The sequence below is a fragment of the Pristiophorus japonicus genome, chromosome 13 (genome assembly GCF_044704955.1).
Source record: "Pristiophorus japonicus isolate sPriJap1 chromosome 13, sPriJap1.hap1, whole genome shotgun sequence".
NCBI lineage: Eukaryota > Metazoa > Chordata > Chondrichthyes > Pristiophoridae > Pristiophorus > Pristiophorus japonicus.
The window spans coordinates 168282869-168305955 of record NC_091989.1 but is presented as its reverse complement, the minus strand read 5'-3'; the positions used below and the strand labels follow the sequence as shown (position 1 = coordinate 168305955).

General features: G+C 42.1%; 1 protein-coding gene across 3 annotated transcripts in view; it reads right to left on the bottom strand.

Annotated features, from left to right (window-relative positions):
- usp10 (ubiquitin specific peptidase 10) overlaps positions 1-23087 on the bottom strand; it is a 106598-nt gene that overhangs the window by 20227 nt on the left and 63284 nt on the right. For all 3 annotated transcript variants that reach the window (XM_070898252.1, XM_070898250.1, XM_070898251.1), the window contains 4 exons: positions 21081-21180; positions 14908-15085; positions 3934-4099; positions 1794-1938 (listed from right to left, as the gene is read on the bottom strand). In XM_070898252.1, the coding sequence (XP_070754353.1) occupies positions 1794-1938; positions 3934-4099; positions 14908-15085; positions 21081-21180 (589 nt within the window). The remainder of the gene's footprint in view (positions 1-1793; positions 1939-3933; positions 4100-14907; positions 15086-21080; positions 21181-23087) is intronic.

Below are 23087 nucleotides of genomic sequence, written 5' to 3'. Positions count from 1 at the left end.
CTAATACCATGGCTGCGGATCTAGGTGGTATATTCAACTTACGCTGTACAACTCTTTGGGCTTCTGGTTGATCAGGACTGGGCCTTGTTGGCTCCAACAGAAAACTCTGACACACTGCAGCATTTGGGGGAGCAGTATTAATCCAAATAGTTTCTTTCACGTTAAAAAGTGGTGTAAAGAATAAATGACTATTTGGTCATTTGAAATTAACTATAGCCTAAAATCCTGATGGTTTGGAACGTACACAATATCATGAAATACCAGATCAAAAATTGAACAATTACAGGAAATCCAGAAAAGTACTTCCATTTCAGAACAAACTATTCTTGCATTCCACCATCCCAGGAATTATAACTTAGTCAATACTTTTTTGCTACAAGCAATTTGTTAAATTCTGATTAATACAAGCTTGCTCACAAGATCATTAATGATAGATTCTCAAAAAGACGATCTAGAATTTGCCTACACTATTCAGTTGAGAAGGATTGATTAAGTACTTCAGAGACTTTATCAATATCCTGATCACCATATAAACTGTGGCTCAGTGGTCGCACTCTCGGCCCACTCTAGCGACTCGAGCACAAAAAAAACACAGTTGACACTACGGTGAAGTAGAGAGTGCGCTGCACTGTTGGAGGCGCCATCTTTCGGATGAGATGTTAAATCGAGACCCCGTCAGCCCTACAGCTTGGCACAAAAGATCCTACGGCACTATTCCAAGCACTGGGGAATTCTCCTGGCCTGGCCAACATTTATCCCTTAACTAACAGCAAAAGCAGATGAACTGATAATTTATTTCACTGCTGTTTGTGAAGCTTGCAGTGCGCAAACTGGCTGCCATGTTTCCTACATTACAACAATGACGACACTTCAAAAGTATTTCATTGGCTTTAAGCATTTTGGAACGTCCACGGTCGCGAAAGGTGCAAGCAAGCCTTTTTCTATTTCTGCCCCACTTGTCCCGGAAGAGTTACCTTGCATCTGCATAGTTTAAAATAATCAAAATCCACTTTTCTGCTAACTGACCACACTTCTGTTATTCTCAACTGACCTGTCAGTCCTTACTAACACTTGTTTGTTTGCATTTTTAAATATTTCACTTAATTTTCCTACTGACGTAAATGTCACTATATTGACGCAAGTTGTTCCATTCACTGTGGTCTGTCATGCTGCTTTTCTTCCCCTCCCAAGTGGTTCCTTTTCATATCAGAGTGGGTGTAGAAGAAAGGGATCAGCCAAGGTTCCAATTTCTGATAACCAGTGACTTTTAAGGGAGAAGTGAAGAGAGTTACAAGTGAGTGGGGTGATTGAAAGGCATTGATTTTTTGGGATGAGTCAGATGACTGCATATTCTTTTCTCATGTTTATTTTGGTTTATTACATGTAGCATTCAAAAAAACGCATTCTAAGCTTCCAGAGTGCACATTGAACTGAACTCTGCCAGGGGTATGTGCCAGATAGAAACCAAGCACCGAGACATAGAGAGAGAGAGAGAGAGAGAGAGAGAGAGAGAGAGAGAAAATAAATTAGACGGGGGTCACCTCAGGGCACTATCATGTTTCACTGGCTCAGAGTAGCACTTGCAGAGCCTTAGATCTGTCTACCCTCTCTCCCACAAAATTATGTGGCATTGGGGAACCAAAACAAGGAAATGGCAGCAGTGAGGGGATCCTGCTGTGTAATGTTAAATGGCTGCCATCAGATTTCAGCAGACAAAGGAAAAACTAAAAAGGTACAATATTCAGTGCAACAATCAATTCACTCATCATTATGCACAAACCAGCTCCACTTGCCTTTGCTTATTTCAAGGTCAATGGGGTAATCAATATTCTTGATCGGTTTCTGGCATCCTCCAGTCTTGTCATAAATGAAGCGTTTAAGATGCAAGACAAGAACAGGAGGCAATTCTTCCAAGGTAACACGACGACAAATCTCAACCTGAAACAGTAAATGGAAATTAGTTTCAAGCCTTGCAGTAAGAGACTATTTACTAGCTTCATAAACAAATTTAGGATCCATGTGACTGTGGAAAAAAAAATCCAAACTACTCAATCATACACTACTTTTCATTAGGAAACTAGATCAATTTACTTTCCTTACTGTAGAGTGTACTTTAGTTTTTGAAATCTTATGGCAACCTATAAAAGTTGCAACACATTTTTACTTAATTACACCAAAACACTGGAAATAGTTAGCATGCAATAAACAACGATTTGTCTTTGGCCACAAATTGTATACAATTTCCAGGCATTTACATCTTCACTCATTTATTGTGCACTTCCAGCTAAGGGAGATGCAACACTTCCCCAAAGGAAGGAAGAAAATTAAGAACCCGAAGCCAAATCAACAAGGCTGCTTTTACGTACTGCCCAGTATTCACTGTCAGAAACACCAGAATGGCACCCTTCAGGCCAGGATACAGTTGTAATTTTACATGTCCGCACTGCTGGCATGAAGCCTTGGCTGCCGACAGTGCAAATTGAAAACTCAGCTGCACGGGATTTTCTAACCATTCATTTCAATGGTTAGAAAATCATGGGCAATGTGTGCCCATATACCAGGGTTCCTTGCATGGACTAATTGCCTCTACTGTGTGCAGCATTGGGGGATGGATTGGGAGTGGGGGTGGGGGAGACAGCCATTAAACTAAGGTAGAGAAGAAAATTACTGAAATCCAGCCTCACCTGACATCTACACATCTGTCTGCATGCACTTCATGTCTACATGACCTGCCTCCTTGTCACACTTTTGTGTCAGCTTTTCCCCATTCTAAATTCTTACATCCACATCTATAATTGTATCTGGCTATATAATCACGTCATGATGTAATTACACCCCACTACCAGTGGTGGCACTATAGTACCTCCCAGTTCCTCAGCCTGTACCAAAGTAACTCAAGCGCCAACTAACTTGACTTCTCAGCTTCCCAAAATCTTGTAAATATTGCTATTTAACTGTTAATAACATAAAATCAAAGTATGAATGTGAGATGTAGAATTACAAATTGAAGTCCATAGACCTCCAACCTCATTCTGAGGGAGCAATATTTTGTCCAAATGTGAAGACAATCTTCCACCATTCCTGCCCAGAAATAGTTATACCTGCAGTACTCAGGCATGAGGTAGCTAATTATTTTTCAAAAGACTAGTCCATGATTGCCAGATGAATTACTATTTTGAATTTTCAGATACTTAAAGATAAATTAGCAAGCCAACCTTTGGCTGACATCACCAACATCAAATGCCTCACACATGATTCACTGGCATCTCTGTGCTCAAAACATTGTAATGAATAGGCTGCATCTGTGGCCACAAAAACCCCAAATCATAATAAAATGGTCAGAACAGTAGGAGCATGTACCTGGTGAGCATTTTTAAATGTCAGCAATTTGTCACCATATGGAGCACAGAAAGGATATGCACTTTTCACTTAATGTGAAACAAATGCTTGCACAGGTGCAACATCCCGAATCCGAAACTCCGAAAACCGGACATTTTGTGCATTTTGTGATGGAGTTGTTCGGAATTATTGTCCGAAAATCGGACATTTTTGAGCCTAAACCCAAATCCGGCATGGATTCGGTCGAGGATTCCGGATTTCAGACAAGAAAATCAAATCTGAAATGCGGAATCCTCGACCGAATCCAGCCAGTTTTTGGACCTCGCCGCTCAAAGTCGAGGATTCCAGATTTCAGACGACGGATTTTATTGTCAGAAATCCGGAAAAACCCAAACACCGGAACGGATTCGGTCCAGAGGATTCCGGACATTGTACCTGTATTCCAAATCTTACAGGCTGTTGTGACAAAGTAAAATGTCTGTCTACAATATTCCTAGTAACAGAAAACATGCAGTTCAAAATCTAAGTAGATTTTGTAACTACACGAGTGATTCCCGTTTATATTTGGAATCCATTTTAATGAGTAGCATGTACCTCCTGCTTGGTTTTAGTGGTGTATCCCTGGACAGACTCCCTGGCCACCAAGCTTTCCAAAGCGTCCTGCACTGTACGAATCTTTTCAGATTGTATATCAAGCTGCAGCGAGAAGAATAGCTGGAGGGTAGCAGATTCCTTGGAACTTTGCTGGTACACCACAGACCTGAAGGCAATGTAAAAAAATTATCAAATTTAGATATTAGTGCAATGTACATAATACATAGCAATACATAGGATATATGGCACAGAAACAGGCTATTCAGTCCAAGCCGGCATTTATGCTCCACTTGAGCCTCCTCCCAACTTTTCTCATCTAACTCTGTCAGCATAACCCTCTATTCCCTTCTCCCTAATATACTTATCTAGCCTTCCCTTAAACACATCAATACTATTTGCCTAAACTACTACCTGTGGTAGCAAGTTCCACATTCTCACCATTGTCTGGGTAAAGATTCTTCAGAATGCGCCATTTGATGTCTTGGTGACTATCTTATATTGATGGCCTCCAGTAAAACGCTTCCCCACAAGTGGAAACGTTCTCTTTGTATCTACTCTATCAAAACCTTTTATAATTTTGAAGACCTCTCAGCTTTTTTTTTTCCCCCAAGCGAAGAGACATAGCCAGTTCATTTGTGTATTTGTCCTTTTGCTCCTGTACCCCACCTAGACCCTCCCAGCAATAAGGATCCTCCCTATTCATCCTACCAAAATGTAATACCTCCCATTCATCGATGTTGAATTTCATTTGCAAATTATATGTCCATTCTGCAAGTTTATTAATGTCTTCCTGTAATTTGTTGCAGTCCTCCTCAGTATTAATTATCCCCACCACCCCCTCTGAAATTTCATTTTTGATTCCAAAGTCTAAATCATTAATATAAATTGTGAACAGTGGTACTCCTACTCTTTGCTTTCTTCTTGAAGCCAGTTAGCTATCCATTGCGCTACTTGTCCCCGACTCTGCATTCTCTGACCTTATTCATTAGTCTATTATGTGCTACCTTATAGAAGGCCTTTTGAAAATCTAGATGAATTATATCTGCATTACCCTCATCTACTCTCTGTTACCTCTTCAGAAAATTCAATGAGGTTGGTCAAATCCATGCTGACTTTTCATTATTATATTTTTGGCTTCGAGATGTTCTTCTATTTTCTCCTTTAGTAGGCACAACATTATTTTTCCTACCACCGATGTTAAGCTGGCTGAGCTATATTTCCCTGGACATGTGCCATCTCCCTTCTTAAATATGGGTATTATGTTAGCTATCCTCTGGCACTACACCTTTTTCAAATTAATTATTAAATATGTTTAGTAATGCCTCTCTGCTCTCTCTTCCCTGGATTCTTTTAACATGTGCGATTGCAATCTATCCGGACCAGGGTTTTTTTTCTTCTTTGAGTTTGACTAATTTATTTAATATATCTCTCTTTTTATTTTAAATGCATTTATTTCAAACTAATCTCATGATCCAGTGTCATGTCCACCTGTTCTAATAAGCAGATTTGAGATAATGCTAAATTTCTGACAGGGAATAAGGAATACCGAAAGTTTGTGCAACTGTGTTCGACACATCTTAGTTGATCATGACCTACAAAAAATATATATATTATTTTAACTGCCACCTAATCGAACAAGCTCTTTTGTGGGTAAATTTGTTGCACGACAAACTCATACAACAAAGGTGCCTGTGCCAGCTCTTCGAAAGAGCTTTCCAATTAGTCCCACTCCCTTGTTCTTTCCCCATAGCCCTGCAAATTTCTCCATCTGACCATATATCATATCATTAGTAGGGAAAATACTAGTCTATCATTAGAGAAGTGAAAACAGTGCACTTAGAAAATCATAATCTGATTGGGCAGAGTCAACACGGATTTATGAAAAGGAAATAGTGTTTGACAAATCTGTTGAGAGTTTTGAGGTCGTAGCTAGAGACATAGAAATTTACAGCGCAGGAGGCTGCCATTTCAGCCCATCGCGTCCGCGCTGGCCGACAAAGAGCTGCATGGCCCTTGGTCAGCAGTCCTAAAGGTTGCATATAAACCTATGAACAATGATGGAAAGGCAAAGAGCACCCAGTCCAACCAGTCCGCCTCACACAACTGCGACACTCCTTATATTGAAAAAATCTACACTCCACCCCACCGGAGCCATGTTATCTCCTGAGAGGCGCAAAAACCAGATTAAAAACCCAGGCCAATTTAGGGAGAATACATTTGGGAAAATTCCTCTGAGCCATCCAGGCGATCGACACTAGTCCAGGAGATCACCCTGGCTATATTCTATTCCCTGCAGTACTTACCATTATATCTGCACCGTCCAACAAAGGTCATCTAGTCTAATCCCAATTACTAGCTCTAGGTCTGCAACCCTGCAGGTTACTGCACTTTAAGTGCCCATCCAACCATCTCTTAAAAGTGGCGAGGGTTTCTGCATCCACCACTCTTCCAGGCAGCGAGTTCCAGATCCCCACAACCCTCTGCGGAAAGAAGCCCCCCCCACCGCACCCAAACCTTCCACCAACCCCCTTAAAACTATGCCCCCTTGTAATAGCACCCTCCACCAATGGAAATAGACCCTTACGATCCACTATGTTCAGGCCCCTCAATACTTTGTACACCGAGACGTGGTCTCCTCTCAACCTCCTCTGTTCCAATGAAAACAAACCCAGCCTATCCAATCTGTCCTCATAACAAAGATTCTCCATTCCAGGCAGCATCCTAGTAAATCTCCTCTGCACCCTCTCTAGTGCAATCACGCCCTTCCTATAATACGGTGACCAGAACTGCACGCAGTACTCCAGCTGTGGCCGAACCAATGTATTATACAATTTAAGTATAACCTCCCTGCTCTTATATTCTATGCCTCGGCCAATAAAGGCAAGCATTCTGTATGCCTTCTTAACCACCTTATCCACCTGGCCTGCTACTTTTAGGGATCTGTGGACAAGTACGCCAAGGTCCCTTTGTTCATCTACACTTAATGTGTATACACTTTCCTTATTAACCCTCCCAAAGTGCATCATCTCACACTTCTCTGAATTAAATTCTATTTGCCACTGCTTTGCCCACCTGACCAGTAGATTGATATCCTCCTGCAGCCCATGACTTTCCTCTTCATTATCAACCATATAGGCAATTTTAGTGTTATCTGTAAACTTCTTAATCATACTCCCTATATTCAAACCTAAATCGTTGATATATCCCACAAAAAGCAAGGGACCCAGTCCTGAGCCCTGTGGAATCCCAATGGAAATATCCTTCCAATCACAAAAACATCATTACCTTTTGTTTCCTACCTCCAAGCCAATTTTGGATCCAACTTGCCACTTTGCCCTGTATCCCATGGGCTTTAACCTTCATGACCAGCCGACCATCTGGGACCTGATCAAAAGCCTTGCTAATGTCCATATATACTACATCGTACGCATTACCCTCATCGACCCTCTTAGTTACCTCCTCAAAAAATTCAATCAGGTTAGTCAAACACAATCTTCCCTTAACAAATCCGTGCTGAGTGTCCCTAATTAATCCTTGCCTTTCCAAATGCAGATTTATCGTGTCTTTCAGGATTTTTTCCAATAATTTTCCTACCACTGAGGTGAGGCTGACAGGCCTGTAATTACTTGGCCTATCCCTTTTTTCCTTCTTAAACAAGGGTACTACATTAGCAATCCTCCAATCCTCCGGCACCATGCCCAGATCCAAAGAGGACTGGAAAATAATGGTCAAGGCCTCTGCTATTTCCTCCTTTACTTCACAACAGCCTGGGATGCATTTCATCCGGGCCTGGGGACTTATTTACTTTGAAAGCTGCTAAACCCCTTAATATTTCCTCTCTCTCTATCTTTATTTCATCCAGAATATCACACTCCACCTCTATAGCAGTATCTGCATTGCCCCTTTCCTTTGTGAAAACAGATGCAAAGCATTCGTTAAGAATCCTACCAACATCTTCCGCCTCCACACAAAGATACCCTCATGGTCTCTAATAGGCCCTACCCTTTCTTTAGTTACCCTCTTACTCAATATATTTACAGAACATCTTAGGGTTTTCCTTAATTTTACTGGCCAAGAATTTCTCATGAGCTCTCTTAGCATTCCTAATATCCTTTTTAATTTTGCCTCTTAACTTTCTATATTCCTCTAAAGATTCTAAAGTATTTAGCCGTTGGTATATGACATAAGCGTTCCTTTTTTTCTTAATCCTCTCCTGTAAGTCCTTAGACATCTAGGGGGCTCTAGAATTATTTTTCCCACCCTTTCTCTTTAAGGGCACATGTTTGGCCTGAGCCTTCTGGATCTCCACCGTGAATGCCTCTCATTGTTCATGCTCCTACTATTCCGACACTGATTTACCCACAAGTAGCTGTTTCCAGTCGACAATGGCCAAATCGCTCCTTAACTTAGCAAAATTAGCTTTTCCCCAATTCAGAACTTTTATTCCAGGCTTATTCTTGTCCTTATCCATAACCAACGTGAATCTGACTGAATTCTGGTCACTGGCACCCAAGTGCTCCCCCACTACTACCCCTTCATTCCCCAAAACTAAATCCAAGACCGCCCCCTCTCGTGTTGGGCTTACTACATATTGACTAAAACAGTTCTCTTGAATGCATTTCAAGAATTCCGCACACTAAATTTAGCCTTCACACTAAATTTATCCCAATCAATATTTGGATAGTTAAAATCCCTTACTATTACTACCCTATGGTTTTTAGACTTCACAGCATTTTGCCTACATATTTGCTCCTGTATCTTCCTCCCACTGTTTGGGGGTCTATAATACACGCCCAGCGTTGTGATCTCCCCCTTTTTTATTTTTCAATTCGACCCATATGGCCTCATTTGATGATCCCTCTAACATATCATCCCTCCTCACCGATGTAATAGTTTCTTTAATCAGTACCGCAACCCCCCCTCCCCTTTTTACCCCCCTCTCTATCTTGTCTAAAAATCCTGTAGCCAGGAATATTGATCTGCCAAACCTGCCCCTCTTTCAGTCATGTTTCTGTAATGGCTATAATGTCATACTCCCAAGTGTCTACCTGTGCTCTTAGCTCATCCACCTTATTCACTATACTCCTTGCATTAAAGTATATACCATTCAGCACAGGAAGACCTCCTGGCTTACTACATACTAAGCCCCGTTTTCTCTGTTTTAGAGATTCGCTTCTAGATTCTTGCTATCCAATTTCTGCTTTACTTCCTTCCCTTTTGAATTAATTCTCAGCTTCCCATCCCTGTGCCAAGCTAGTTTAAACTCTCCCCAACAGCACTAGCAAATCTCCCTGCGAGGATATTGGTCCCGGTGCTGTTGAGGTGCAACCCGTCCGGTTTGTACAAGTCCCATCTCCCCCAGAAGCGGTCCCAATGTCTCAAGAATTTAAAGCCCTCCCTCCTACATCAACTTTCCAGCCACATGTTCATCCTCTCTATCCTTCTATTCTTATACTCATTAGCACGTGGCACCGGTAGTAACCCGGAGATTACTACCTTTGAGGTCCTACCCTTTAATTTTCTTCCGAGCTCCCTGAATTCCTCCTGTAGGACCTCATCCCTCATTTTACTTATGTTGTTAGTCCCAATATGGACTATGACCTCTAGCTGTTCACACCCCCCGCCCCCCCCCCCCCTCCTCCCTCCCACCCGGATCCCCTGCATCCGCTCTGTGACATCCTTGACCCTTGCACCAGGGAGGCACAAAACCATTCCGGAGTCACGTCTACGATCGCAGAAACGCCTGTCTGTTTCCCTAACTATAGAATCCCCTATCACTGGGGCTCTGTTGTTCTTCACCCCTGTGCAGCTGGCTCTGGCTGCACTCCCCAGAGGCACCATCGTCCTTACCGATACTCAGAAGTGAATATTGGGGAAACCAGCAAATGTAGCATATTTAAATTGTCATAAAGCATTCGATAAGGTGCCACACAAATGGTTATTACACAAAATTAGGGATCATGGGATAGGGTGTACTATATTGGCATGGATTGAGGGTTGTTTAACCGACAGAAAACATTGTAGGAATAAACAGGTCATTTTCAGGTTGACAGGCTGTAAGTAGTGAGGTACCGGAAGGATTAGTGCGTGGGCCTCAGCTATTTACAATCTCTATCAATGATTTAGATGTGGGGACGAATGCAATGTATTCACGTTTGCTGACAATACAAAGCTAGGTGGGAAAGCAAGTTGTGAGGAGAACACAAAGAGGCTGCAAAGGTTAAGTGAGTGGGCAAGAACATAGCAGATGGAATATAATGTGGAGAAATGTGAAGTTATCCACTTTGGTAGGAAAAATAGCAAAGCAGAAGATTTTTTAAATGGTGAAAGACTGGGAAATGTTGGTACTCAGAAAGATCTGAGTGTGTCCTTGCACGCAAATCACAAAGTTAGCATGCAGGTACAGCAAGCACTTAGGAAAGCAAATGGTATGTTATCCTTTATTACAAAAGGAATTGGAGTACAAGAGTCAAGATGTCTTACTGCAATTATATAGGGCCTTGTGAGACTACACTTGGGAGTACTATGTACAGTTTTGTTCTCCATACCCAAGGACGGATATTCTTGCAACAAAGGTTCACTTGTCTGATTTCTGGGATGATAGAATTGTCCTAGGGGGAGAGATTAAGTAGACCAGGCATATATTTCCTAGTTTAGATGAGAGGTGATCTCATTGAAACATACAAAAAATTCTTAAGGGGTTTGACTGGGTAGATGCTGTTTTCCCCCTGGCTGGAGAGTCTAGAACTAGAGGATATAGTCTCAAGATAAGAGGTCGTCCATTTAAGACTGAGAGGAGAGATTTCCTCAGACGGTTATCAATCTTTGGAATTCTCTGCACCAGAGGGCTGTGGATGCTCAGACGTTGAGTATATTCAAGACAGAGAACAATAGATTTTTGGATACTAAGGGAATGAAGGGATAAAAACAGAAAATGCTGGAAATCTCAACAGGCCAGGCAGCCTCTGTGGAGAGGAAGCAGAGTTAACGTTTCGGGTCGATGACTGAAAGCACTGAAAGGGGGAGGGGAAGAACGAACAAAAGGGAAGGTCTGTGATAGGTTGGAGAGATTGGAGAGACAAAAGGGATGATGCCCAAATTCAAATGGTATTGTCAGGAGCTAGAAAAATATTAGTCGAGATAGGGTGTGAATGGTGAGGCTAATGTTTTTCTAACTCCTGGAATTAGCATCATCCCTTTTGTCTCTCCAACCTTCCAACTTATCACAGACCTTCCCTTATGTTCTTTCTTCCCCACCCCCTTTCAGTGCTCGTTAAGAATCTGCTCTTTTTGAGCACAATCCAGTTCTAACGAGGGGTCATTGACCCGAAACGTTACGTTAACTCTGCTTCTTCTCCACACATGCTGTCCGACCTGCTGAGATTTCCAGCATTTTCTGTTTTTATTCCAGATTCCAGCATCCGCAGTATTTTTCTCTTGTATAAAGGAATCAAGAGCTATGGGGATAGTGCGGGAAGGTGGAGTTGAGGTAGAAGATCAGCTATGATCTTATTGAATGGCGGAGCAGGTGCAAACTGCCAACTCCGACTTCTTATGCTCTTATAATGCATTTTAGTCCACTGGTTGGCCCTAGAGCTCAAAAATAGAATATACAGTTCACTATCCATATCCCTGAACTGATTTTTGCCAATAGCCTATCCAACTCCTCTTAAAATTACTGATGTTAATGCCTCCTTGGGCACTCCAAACATTCACGTATGTGTGTGTGAAATATTTCTATCTTATCCGTCTCTTTTACCTTCCTTCTTGAATTCATCTCAGGGGAGGCTAAAAAAACTCTTTACACCAAGAATGCTTAGGAGTTGGAATGTGTTGAAGCACGAGTCCGTGAATTATTCTATAATAGAATTAGACACTTTCTTTAAAAATATGAATATCAAGTGTATGGGGAGTGAAGAGTGGAATTAGACTTGATGGCTCAGATGGAAAAAAAACTCCAGCAATTACTTGATGGTTCAAAGAGAAGTTTTCCCAGCATACTGGCTTACGTTGGATATATACTTGAAAAAAAAATATTTGCAGAACCATGGGGATAGAGCAGTGGAGTGGGACTAATTAAAGAGCCAGCACAGACAGTATGAACCAAATGACCTCCTTCTGTGCTGTATGATTCTGATTCTTCCCCCAACCAATAACACCAGAAAAATTACCATTATTATTGTTTGCGACGTGTTATGTTCAAAATGGCTGTTGGCACAATTCAAATGAATGCATTCTGTGGAAAGTGCTTTGAATGTAATGTAATGAGGTGCTGTATAAATACAAGTCATTCTTTTTTCACTCCAGTTAGTTGAGGTTTGATACACATCAAGTATTAAAAATCTTACATCAGTGTGTAATCGCTCTCTGCACAACTTGATTTTCTGTCATCATACTTGTTAACTTGCTCCCATTATAAATTCATGTGTATAGATTTATATTGGGTTTTTCTATGCACATACAACTCCGGAAATGTTTTTCATTCACCATTTTTCCCATAGCAATTGAAATTTCTCAACATCCAAAATAATGGTTCAAACATTTTGAAAATAACCAGATTAAATGTATCCACGGAATTGTCTTTTATTGAAGTTTGTCCTTGGAAGGCTTTGACTTCACATTTTACCAAAGTTTTGACCGAGCTGAATTTGGATTGTGCAGTCCAATTGTGTGTTTTTTTAATACAAAGAGAAATGGTACGTGTACATATCATGTGTATGTTTGTGCAAGAAAGATAGAATAAAGGCACATTATGGATTACAAACCTGTTGTAGCTTTGCTTTTGTGTTCAATAAACTTCAGAACACGCATTAAGCTCAGAAGGACAGAGTTTTCCTCATTATAATGGGCTCATTTTTTAAGAAACTAAGTGCATTTTCAATGCAACCTCAACCTATTTATCTGATTACTTCTGACTATGTTATGGGGGTGACGAGGAAAAACAAGGGGCAGCGAGAAGCAGATCTTGTTACCATGTCCAGGCCCTGCCCTCCCGCTAATGCTCACAAACCTGGAGAATCCATCAACAGAACAAACCTCATTCAATCCCAAGTTGTACCACACTTCAGAGTCACCTACCAGTTCTGCCAAATCTTGGTTTCCTCTCGACAGACAAACCTGATGGGCCAAATACTTCATTCTCTCCTGTAAACCTCTATGATCCCAAAAGATATATTTCTTCAGCATCTTTTCAGCAAAAGGGCTGCATTCTGGGTTTTATTTGGATTTCACCACCATCCCGCCCACCCCACCAATTATTCCCTTCTAAAATTATTCCAAATGAAGAAGAAATAAATTAATAGGTAAAGTCATTTACTTATAATCATTTGAAAGAACTTGGACTATCTTTTCTACCAAATTCAACTTGTACCAATAGGAGAAGTGGTCATTGTGAATGGCTCTAAAATCATGTAGTCCCCCGCTGAAGCAAAATATGGTCATTCAGCTTTCCTGTTTATATATTGGAATATTGTAAATAATTGGGTCATTTTTCATAACCCATTTCTAGAACCACAGTGCTGACCAATGTACTGCCTTCCTCTTTATTTTGGCAAATACCTAATCAAAGAATAATGAACTCTTAACTTTACATACTAGCCCTTTTATTCAAAGGCTGGCATTGCCAACTTGATCAGCTTAGTTCCCACTGTGTCAAATGGTGACGGCAGCAGTAAGTCAGCCCCATATACAAGGTAAATATTATTTTAAAAGACCACTTTTCAAATTCTCCAAGTAAACCAAATCAAGTGTCAGATAACAAGTTACTAATGTTTAATCAAGTGCCAATGGAGTTACTGTGGGCCCAAGTTTCCACATGATTTGCACCTGATTTTTAGGAGCAACTGGTGGAGAACGGACTATCTTAGAAATTGCAATTCTCCACATTTTTTTTCTGCAGTTCTAGTCAGGTAGAACAGTTCTACTTTGGAACAGAATTTTTTCTTCAAAAGGGGGCGTGTCCAGCCACTGACGCCTGATTTCAAAGTTTCCACAGTGAAAACGTACTCCAAACTAAGTTAGAATGGAGCAAGTGAAGATTTTTGTAGAACTGAAAAAACCTGTTCTACACATTAAAAAATCTGCCGCAGGTTACAAATTAGGCGTCCAGAATGAGGTGGGGGGGGGGGGGGAAGGAAGGGAAGTCATTAAATTCTACAATAAATCCTTATTTATACTTCTACAAATATTATACAAATAAATCCAACCTGAATAAACATTTATAAGCAAAGAAAAGATTAAATAAACCATCTTCCTACCTGTGTGAAGGCACGGAGAATGCTGCAGTCAGCCTGAGGCGCCTGTTCTTCCCGCGGGGGGGGGGGGGGGGGGGGGGGAAGAAAGAGAGGAGGCGCCCGTTCTTGGCCGGGGGGAGGGAGGAGGAGGCGCCCCATTCTTCCCGCGCGGGGGGGGGGGGGGGGGGGGGGGGGGGGGAAGAGGAGGCGCCCGTTCTTCCCGCGGGGTGGGGGGGGACGACGACGACACAGAGAGAAGGCTGCAAGTGCTGATGGCAATGTGCTTTTATTAGAAAAATGTTCAAAAATTAAACAGCTACAAGAACTACAAAAATGGCCGAGTGCCAATGTTTTTTTCACACTGCGCGTGCGCGAACGCTCCAATGCGCATGCGCAGCGTCGCCGGCAGGAAAAAAACTAATTTAAATAGTACCCGCCCCCTCCCACTTACAAAAGGCGCGAGTGTAGGCTCCGCCCCCCTGGGCGCCGCGCCAGGCAGACAAGGAGCTGCAGAACTCTCCAGAATCGGGAGGTTTTTTTTAGGCGCCGTCTTAGGCGCGAAAAACGGGCGCCCAGCTCGGAGGGGCGCCCGTTTTTTATCGTATGGAAACTTGGGCCCCAGATATGCACAAGTCATAGAAAAACATTAAAAAGTTCCATATGTGCAGTAAAAGGAACGGTTTCCATCACACAATTACAGAGGTTATTCAACAATGAAAAATAACCAGGGATCATTAACTACCTTATGTGTCCACCAAAGACATCGGTGATGGGGGTTCGAATGAAGTCAGCTTGGCGAGTAACAGATGTTTTATTGCGAGGTCCTACTTGTTCCCATTCATCCTCACTACCTTCACCTTGCTCCTCCACGTCTTCTTCAGCTCCTTGTTGCAATTCAGGTCCATTTGAAACAGCATTTCCTGTAACAAACACAAACCAGAATTACTTCAAGATAAGCTTTACCTGCTTTTCATTTGTTGCAGTCTATACCGAAATATACTATATAGCATCCCTGTATATCGCCCCAGGACTCCCTGGGAATAAAAAATAGTACATCTCTTTCTTGCCTTGGTCATTAATAATTTCACACGCATGCGTGGTTTCGCTCAGTACTCACTTGTAAAGTACAAACTATTTAGCTACACTAAAGTCAATTTTGAATTAGTCATCAAGCACAATAAAAGTTACCTACTCTTGAGATCTTCTGTAATGCATTGGCACTATACTTGCCTTTGCTTTCACACACAAAAGGAGGACCCAAACAGAAAAAACTTAAGCCATCAAAGCTTAAGCATTTGGTTAAATGGTTATTAAAAACGTGCATTTGAATACAAAATGTAATTCTTTTGCAGTGCTTTAATGGCAGAACTTTAATATAAAGTCATGTGTTGGTACCCCAGTTTAAGTATTAATTCAAGATTTTAAAAAGCTTATCAACAGACCAACAAATGCACGAAATAGGAGTAGGTCATATGGCCCCTCGAGCCTGCTCTGCCATTCAATAGGAACATGCTATCTTCTACCTCAACACTTTCCTGCCCTATCCCCAGATCCCTGGATTCCCTCAGTGTCCAAAAAAACTTAGCAATTTCAGTCTTCAGTATACTTGATTGAGCATCCACAGCCCTCTGGGGTAGAGAATTCCACTCTGATGCTTTTGTCTTGCGCCACTTCAGTGCTCTTTGAAACGTTGCAGCACTAATGGAAAAGTCCTACAACTGGAATTACTGTCTTGATGAATTCTATTATCTGATCAGCTATCGAGGGGTGAATTCCAATCTGTACAACCACTGCAGCTACTTTTTGACTAAGTTCGAAGTGTTGCCTGGGTCAGAAGATTGTGCATTCAAGACCCACTCCAAGACAACAACTGCTTATATTTATATAGCGCCTTTACACAATAAAACGTCCTAAGGCGCTTCACAGGAGCGTTATTTAAAAAATTGACACCGAGCCATATAAGAAGACGCTGGAGCAGATCACCAAAAGCTTGGTCGAAAAGATAGGTTTTAAGAAGCGTCTTAGAGAAAATAAGAGAAGTAGAGTAATGTTGCGATTTAGTTGCATGGCTGTCTAAAGCTCCCGCGTAGACCAATTGCTGGTTTCTCAATGGAAAAACCGCGCGTGCGCAGAGGTTTGAATAAGCTGCGCAGCCCCTTAAAGAGACCGTGCACCCCCAAAAAATTATAGGGAACATTACGGGAGAGGCATTGAGATTTAGGGAGGGAAGTCCAGAGCTTAGGGTCTAGGCAGCTGAAGGCAGACCACCAATGGTGGAGCAATTAAAATCAGGGATGTTCAAATAGATGGAGCAGAGGTCTGGGGGATTATAAGGCTGGAGGAGATTACAGATATAAGGAGGAAAGAGTCCATGGAGAGATTTGAAAACAAGGATGAGAATTTTAAAATCGCAGCGTTACTTAACTGTGAGCCAATGTAGGTCAGCAAGCATAGGGAAGATTTCTGAGTGGGACTTGGTGCGAGTTAGGATACGGGTGACACAGTTTTGGATAATCTCAAGTTTATGGAGAGCAGAACTAGGTAGGCCAGCCAGGAGTGCATCAGAATAGTCAAGTCTAGAGATGGTAATAGCCTGGATGAGGATTTTGGCAGCAGATAAGTTGAGGTTAGGGCAAAGATGGGCAATATTACGTCGATGGAAATGGGCAATCTTAGGGATAGAAAGGAAGCTCAATGCAATCAAATGTGACACCAAGGTTGTGAACAGACTTGGTCAGTCTTTGACCATTGGCAGGATTAACAATCGAATCAGTGGAAAGGGAATAAAGTTTATGGCATGAACTGATGACAATGGCTTCAGTCGTCCCAGTATTTAATTGGAGAAAATTTCTACTCATCCAGTGCTGGATGTCGGACAAGCAGTCTGACAGTATAGAGAAGGTGGTGGGGTTCGAGAGAGGTGGAGGAGAGGTAGAGCTGGGTATCATCAGTGTATATGTGAAAACTCACATTGTGTTGCCAGGTGATGTCACCGAGGGGCAGCATGTAGATGAGAAATAGGAGGAGGCCAAGGATAGATCCTTGGGACACCAGAGGTGACATTGCAGGAGTAGGAAGAGAAGCCATTGCAGGTGATTCTATGGTTACGGCTGGAAAGACAGGAATGAAACCAGGCGAGTGCAGTCCCATCTAGCTGGACCACAGTGGAGAGGCATTGGGAGAACTTTGTGGTCAACGGTGTCAAAGGCTGCAGACAGATCCAGAAGGACGAGACGGGCTAGTTTACCTTTGTGGTAGTCAATTAGGATGTTATGTAACAATAGAAAAATACTGTGGATGCTAGAATCCAAAACAAAAACAGAAAATGCTGGAACACTCAGGCAGCATCTGTGGTGAGAGAAACAGTTTCATATCCCTCCCCACAGCATCTTCTCGTGCAAGCACAGGAGATGCAAAACCTGCCCCTTTCTCTCCTCCCTTCCCACTATCCATGGCCCAAAAGACTCCTTCCAGGTGAAACAGCAATTTTCTTGTGTTTGCAATTTAGTATACTGTATTCGTTGCTCACGATGCAGTCTCCTCTACATTGGAGACCAAACGCAGATTAGGTGACTGCTTTGCGGAACACCTCCATTCAATCAGCATGATCCCGAGCTACTAGTCGCCTGTCACTTTAATTTTCCGCTCCACTCTCTGACATCTCGGCCCTCAGCCTTCTACACTGTTCCAATGAAGCTCAACGTAAGCTCACGGAACAGCATCTCATCGATTAGGCACGTTGCAGTTTGCAGTTTGTGGACTTAACTTCGAGATCAACAATTTCAGACTATAACCTCTGCCGTATATTTTCAGGCGGCAGCTGTCTATGATTCTGACCGCCATTTGCAACATTTAATCACTCCTGCCTTCCACTCTATCACGGACCGTCTGTCCCCTTTGTTCTTGCCACCCCATCCCCCTTTCCCTGCCTCTGCACCTGCTTAATATCAGTTATATCTCTAACTTTTCCAGTTCTGACAAAAGGGTCTCAGACCTCTCATCACAGATGTTGCCTGGCCTGCTGAGTGTTTCCAGCAGGATGTCATGTGACCTTAGTTAAGACTTAAGCCCATAATTTAGGCTAACACGTCAGTACATTACCACGGGAATACTGCATTGTCAGAAGCAAAGTCATTTAGCCAAGATGTTAAACGAGGCACTGCATGCCTATATGGGTGCACATAAAAGATTTCAAGCAACGATCCAGTGTGTCCCGACCAACAGGACTACACGGACACCTGTAAATTAGTCACCTTAGGTACTGAAATCAGCTGTCTTTTTTTGCAGTTGTCCTTATTTTCAAAATGGTCATTGTATGGTCAATATTCAAGAACCAGCTGAGATGATCAGCACCTAATCAGCTACAACAATGCAGTCTAAATTCACAGTTCATTTCAAACCGCTCTCACTTAGAGCAGAGTGTAACTTCAGTAATGAACTGCATTTATGAGTTCTACTTACCAGCATTAGGGGACAGAATAAAAAGGGGGGGAATTGTGCCGGTGTACTGAGAGAGAGAGTGTGCGAGCGAGAGCGAGAGATCCATCTCCAGGCATCCACCTGCACTCCCCGAAGCCAGAACTCCTCAAAGCAGCAGCTCCACCATCAGAAGCCGAGGGAAAGAAGCCGATGACAGGGTCGGGGAGAGCTGATAGCAGCCACTGAGTGTATGGACGTCACCAATATTCCTGCCGAGGTGTGCTCGCGTGGCCGCACAGCAATCTGAAAGGTCCTGCGCAGGCTACTGACCAGCTTTGACATTGTAAAAGGGGCCGCACGTTAACACAGGCCGAGCAGAACAAAGTGCAGCTCACAAGGGAACATCGGACGTGCGAATATTCACAGGGGCTTTCCTTGATTTGGGAAGCAGGTGAGGTCAGTGCATGGAAGTCAGCACGAGGTGGCAGCTGGGTTTGTGGCGGGGGGGGGGGGGGGGCTTTCGGTCGATGGGGAGTTCATTACCCAGCATCCATAGCAGCAGAGAAACATGGGATAGAGCAGTTCAAGCATGGAATCCCAGAGATGGATTGTTTCTCTGCCGCTAGGTATGCTGGATAAAGAGCTCCCCATTCCACAAAAGTGGTTCCTTTCACAAAACCCTTTGTCGCAACACGCTGACCTGCCGTGATGCGACAAAAAGGCTTGGTGCATTAAATGCTATCCGTAGTTTGTAATTTGTAGATGTCCATGGATTCAGAGTGCCTCGTATACTTTACTATGCAAGTTCTTTGGGTTGCGCAATAAGTGTCCATTTTTCTGGAGTGTCTGTATATACAAGTTTCAGTGCAACTTTATCAAGGACACCCTCAAAGCCTCCTTGATAAAGTGTAACATCCCCACTGGCATCTGGGAATCCCTGGCCCAAAACCACCCTAAGCGGAGGAAGAGTATCCAGGAGGGTGCTGAGCACTGCGAGTCGAGTCGCCGAAAGCATGTAGAAACCAAGCGCAGACAGCGGAAGGAGCGTGCGGCAAACTAGCCTTCCCACCCACCCTTTCCTTCAACCACGGTCTGCCTCACCTGTTAAAGACTGTAATTCCCGCATTGGACTGTACAGCCTCCCGAGAACTCACTTTTGGAGTGGCAGCAAGTCTTCCTCGATTTCGAGGGACTGCCGACGATGATCTACCACCACCAGAAACACACCAAGGAGTCACCCATCTCATTTGTTATTTCCAAATTGATTGCCGCGTTTACATAAATATTACTGCTTGCATTTCAGAAGTAATTAACTGAATTGGAGCACCCTGAGGACATAAAGTGCTATATAAATGTAAGTACATATGTTCTTTCAACACATTCTGCACAAACTAAACTCCAGTAACATTAAGACTTGGTAATAAATTCAAGATTTAAAAAAAATGTGGAACACTTCTGATACGGCATTAATTATCCTCTAATCACAAACTGAACAGAATTGACTAGTGATGTTCAACTGTTATAAAGCAATACTAATTTGCCAACAAATATTCTGGCAAACAGTTGTACTGCAAAATATAACAAAAAGACTTCTACTAAAATAATGTGATGCTGCAAAATAGAGAATTCTCATCAGATTACTATAAATGTCCAATGAAGCTTTACAGCAGATGTCAGTTTTAAGGCGATAACAGCATCAGGAAGATATAAAAACCTCAACACACTCATTTGGGAAATCCATGATACAAACTCAGAATTAGTCCAACTAATTCTGTATGATACTACGCATACAAATATTTCACTTCACAAAATAAATACTTAATTAACTATATAATTTTGGAATCATCTCCGCTTTTATAGATTGCCCTACATCTCTGGTTCGTCAACACTATTTTAGGATCAAGACTAGAATTACCAAAAATACTGTACGCATTGCCTTTAAATGGAATCACAGAAGATTAAGTTTGCAATTGAAATGAAAATTAGATGTTTCAACGAACATTTGTTGTAACATGCACTAAATATGCATAATGCAGTAAGAAACTAATCACATTTCAGGAAACACTGTACAGGTACACCGTCTGAAATTCGGAATCCTCAGGACAGAGTCCGTTCCAGTTTTGGGGTTTTTCTGGATTTCAGACAAGAAAATCAATAGTCTGAGATCAGGAATCCTCTACCGAATCTGTGCCAGGTTTTGAGTAGCGAGGTCCGAAATCCAACAAAAGCCGAAATTCGGCATGGATTCAGTCGAGGATTCTGGATTTCAGACTTGATTTTGTCTGAAATCCGGGATCCTCGACCAAATCCGTGACGGATTTTGTCACAAATATCCAGTTTTCGGACAATAATTCCAGGCGACTCCATCAGCTGTGCACAAAATGTCTGGTTTTTGGACAATTCCGGTTTTCGGAGTTCCCGCTTCGGAACATTGCACCTGTACTTACTAAATCCTGGAAAGGGGTGGGGGTGAGAGAGAGAATGAAGGTCACTTACTTTCATCCGGAGGAGTAATCAGTTTCTTCAGTGTCAACATTTCCTCATGAAGACCATTTAGAATGAAGCCCAGATATTCTTCTGCATCCTCTTGCCGGCCCTGAACAAGAAAATGTGACCCATTAATTAAAATATATGTTTTAAAAAAAACACAAGCTGAAAAAGAAACTAGTGATAGAAAGTTTCAGCAGGAAAAATAAAACTTGCATGTACATAGAATCTGATGCAATCTTTCAGGCCACCCGCAGAGCTTTTGTAGCCAATGAATTATTTTTGTTTTCTGAAGTAGTTACTGATGTGTATAAATGCAGCAGCCAATTTGCACACAGCAAAGTCCCGCAAACAGCAAGTGAGATGAATGACTAGTTCGGTTTTGTTTGTGCTGTTAGTGAGTAAGAGATGTTAGCAGGAACCTAGAAGAACACCCTGCTCCTCTTCCAAGTTTTATGGCATAGGATCTTTAGCATTCACATGGACCAATGGAACAGACAGATGGAGCCTCGGTTTAACGTCATCAGTTCTAATGCAGCACCCGCTCACTGCTACACTGAACTGTCAGCTCAGGTTAAGTCCACAAGTCCTGGAGTGATCCTTGAACCAACAACTTAATTCAGAGGTAAGTGTGTACCAACTGAGGGAAGACATTTATTGATTTATTTTTTTGAAGCCAAACTTTGGTAATACAATATAATGATGAGCATAAAAGAATATAACTGAGTTTTCAGGATATCTGTGATATGCATAAAGGCAATAAATTGTAGTAACAGTTTCATCAAGGAAAAGTCTTTGAAACACATTTGCTTCAGGGTTAACTTGCTAAAGTAGTAAGATGAATAGACCTGACTTAAATAAAATCAACCATCTCCCTCTCAAATAGAAAAAGACATGATTCCCCAAGTGTTGTGCAATGCATGTTGCAGTTAGTATAGCCACTTCTGAAACTGCTTTCTTGAGTATGACCTGACCAACACAGCTATAACAATTGCAGAGCATATGCAGGAGATGTGGCTGCAATTACCTTTACTGTGGGACAGTACTGTTTTGCTAGGAAATATCTTAAACGTGTCTTCTTTGGGGGATGGTTGGGCTTACTTGAGCTCCGATCAATGTAATGTCAAAATGTTTGTTTACAAAAACGCAAGACGTTGCTGATTGAAAAAGTAAAAAAAGTGTCAGTGTTGGCTCTCATTTCTGAGTCAGACAGTCATGGGTTGAAGCCCCTCGCCAGAGACTTGAGCACATAATCTAGGCTGACACTTGGAGGAAGTATTGCATCGTCAGGAATGCCACTTTCAGATGAAATGTTAAACTGAGGCCCCGTCTGTCCCACAAGTGGATGTAAATGATCCCATGGCACTATCTTATATGATCCAAAGAGGTGGGGAATTCTACCAATGTCCTGTCCAACATTTATCCCTCAATCAACATCACTAAAACAGATCAGACAATTTATCTTATGGCTGTTTATGGGATCTTGCGCACAAATTAACTGCTGCGTTTCTCTGCATTAGCAGTGACTACACTTCATAAGTACTTCATTGGCCGTGAAGCACCTTGGAACGCTCCGAGGACACGAAATATAAATGCAAGTTCTTTCTTTCTATACAGTTTGCAATGTAGGAGTCATGAAGGTCCTGAAGTAACAACTGGCGTAGATACCAAATCCATTCCACCATGTTGTAAATGAATTTAGTAGAAAGAGAATGAGAACAAGTAATGACAAGTGGGAAATTCCCACTGAAGTATGAACGGTATTCTTTCTGATGAGTTGTGTTCCTTATGCAGGCCAGAATGTTTAGGCATGAAGATACAATTTTGGCTACTGATACTATGCAACGAACTCCTGAAATTGCAGCTAGTCTTGCATCAGAAACTGGAAACTGAAATATCTATAAAGGGATAAATAAGATAAAAATGCCTTGGTGGATTAAAAAAACTAGTCAGAATGATGCTCACATCAACTTTGCTGCTAGATTCAAAGGAGATAATACAACGGTAAATTTATCC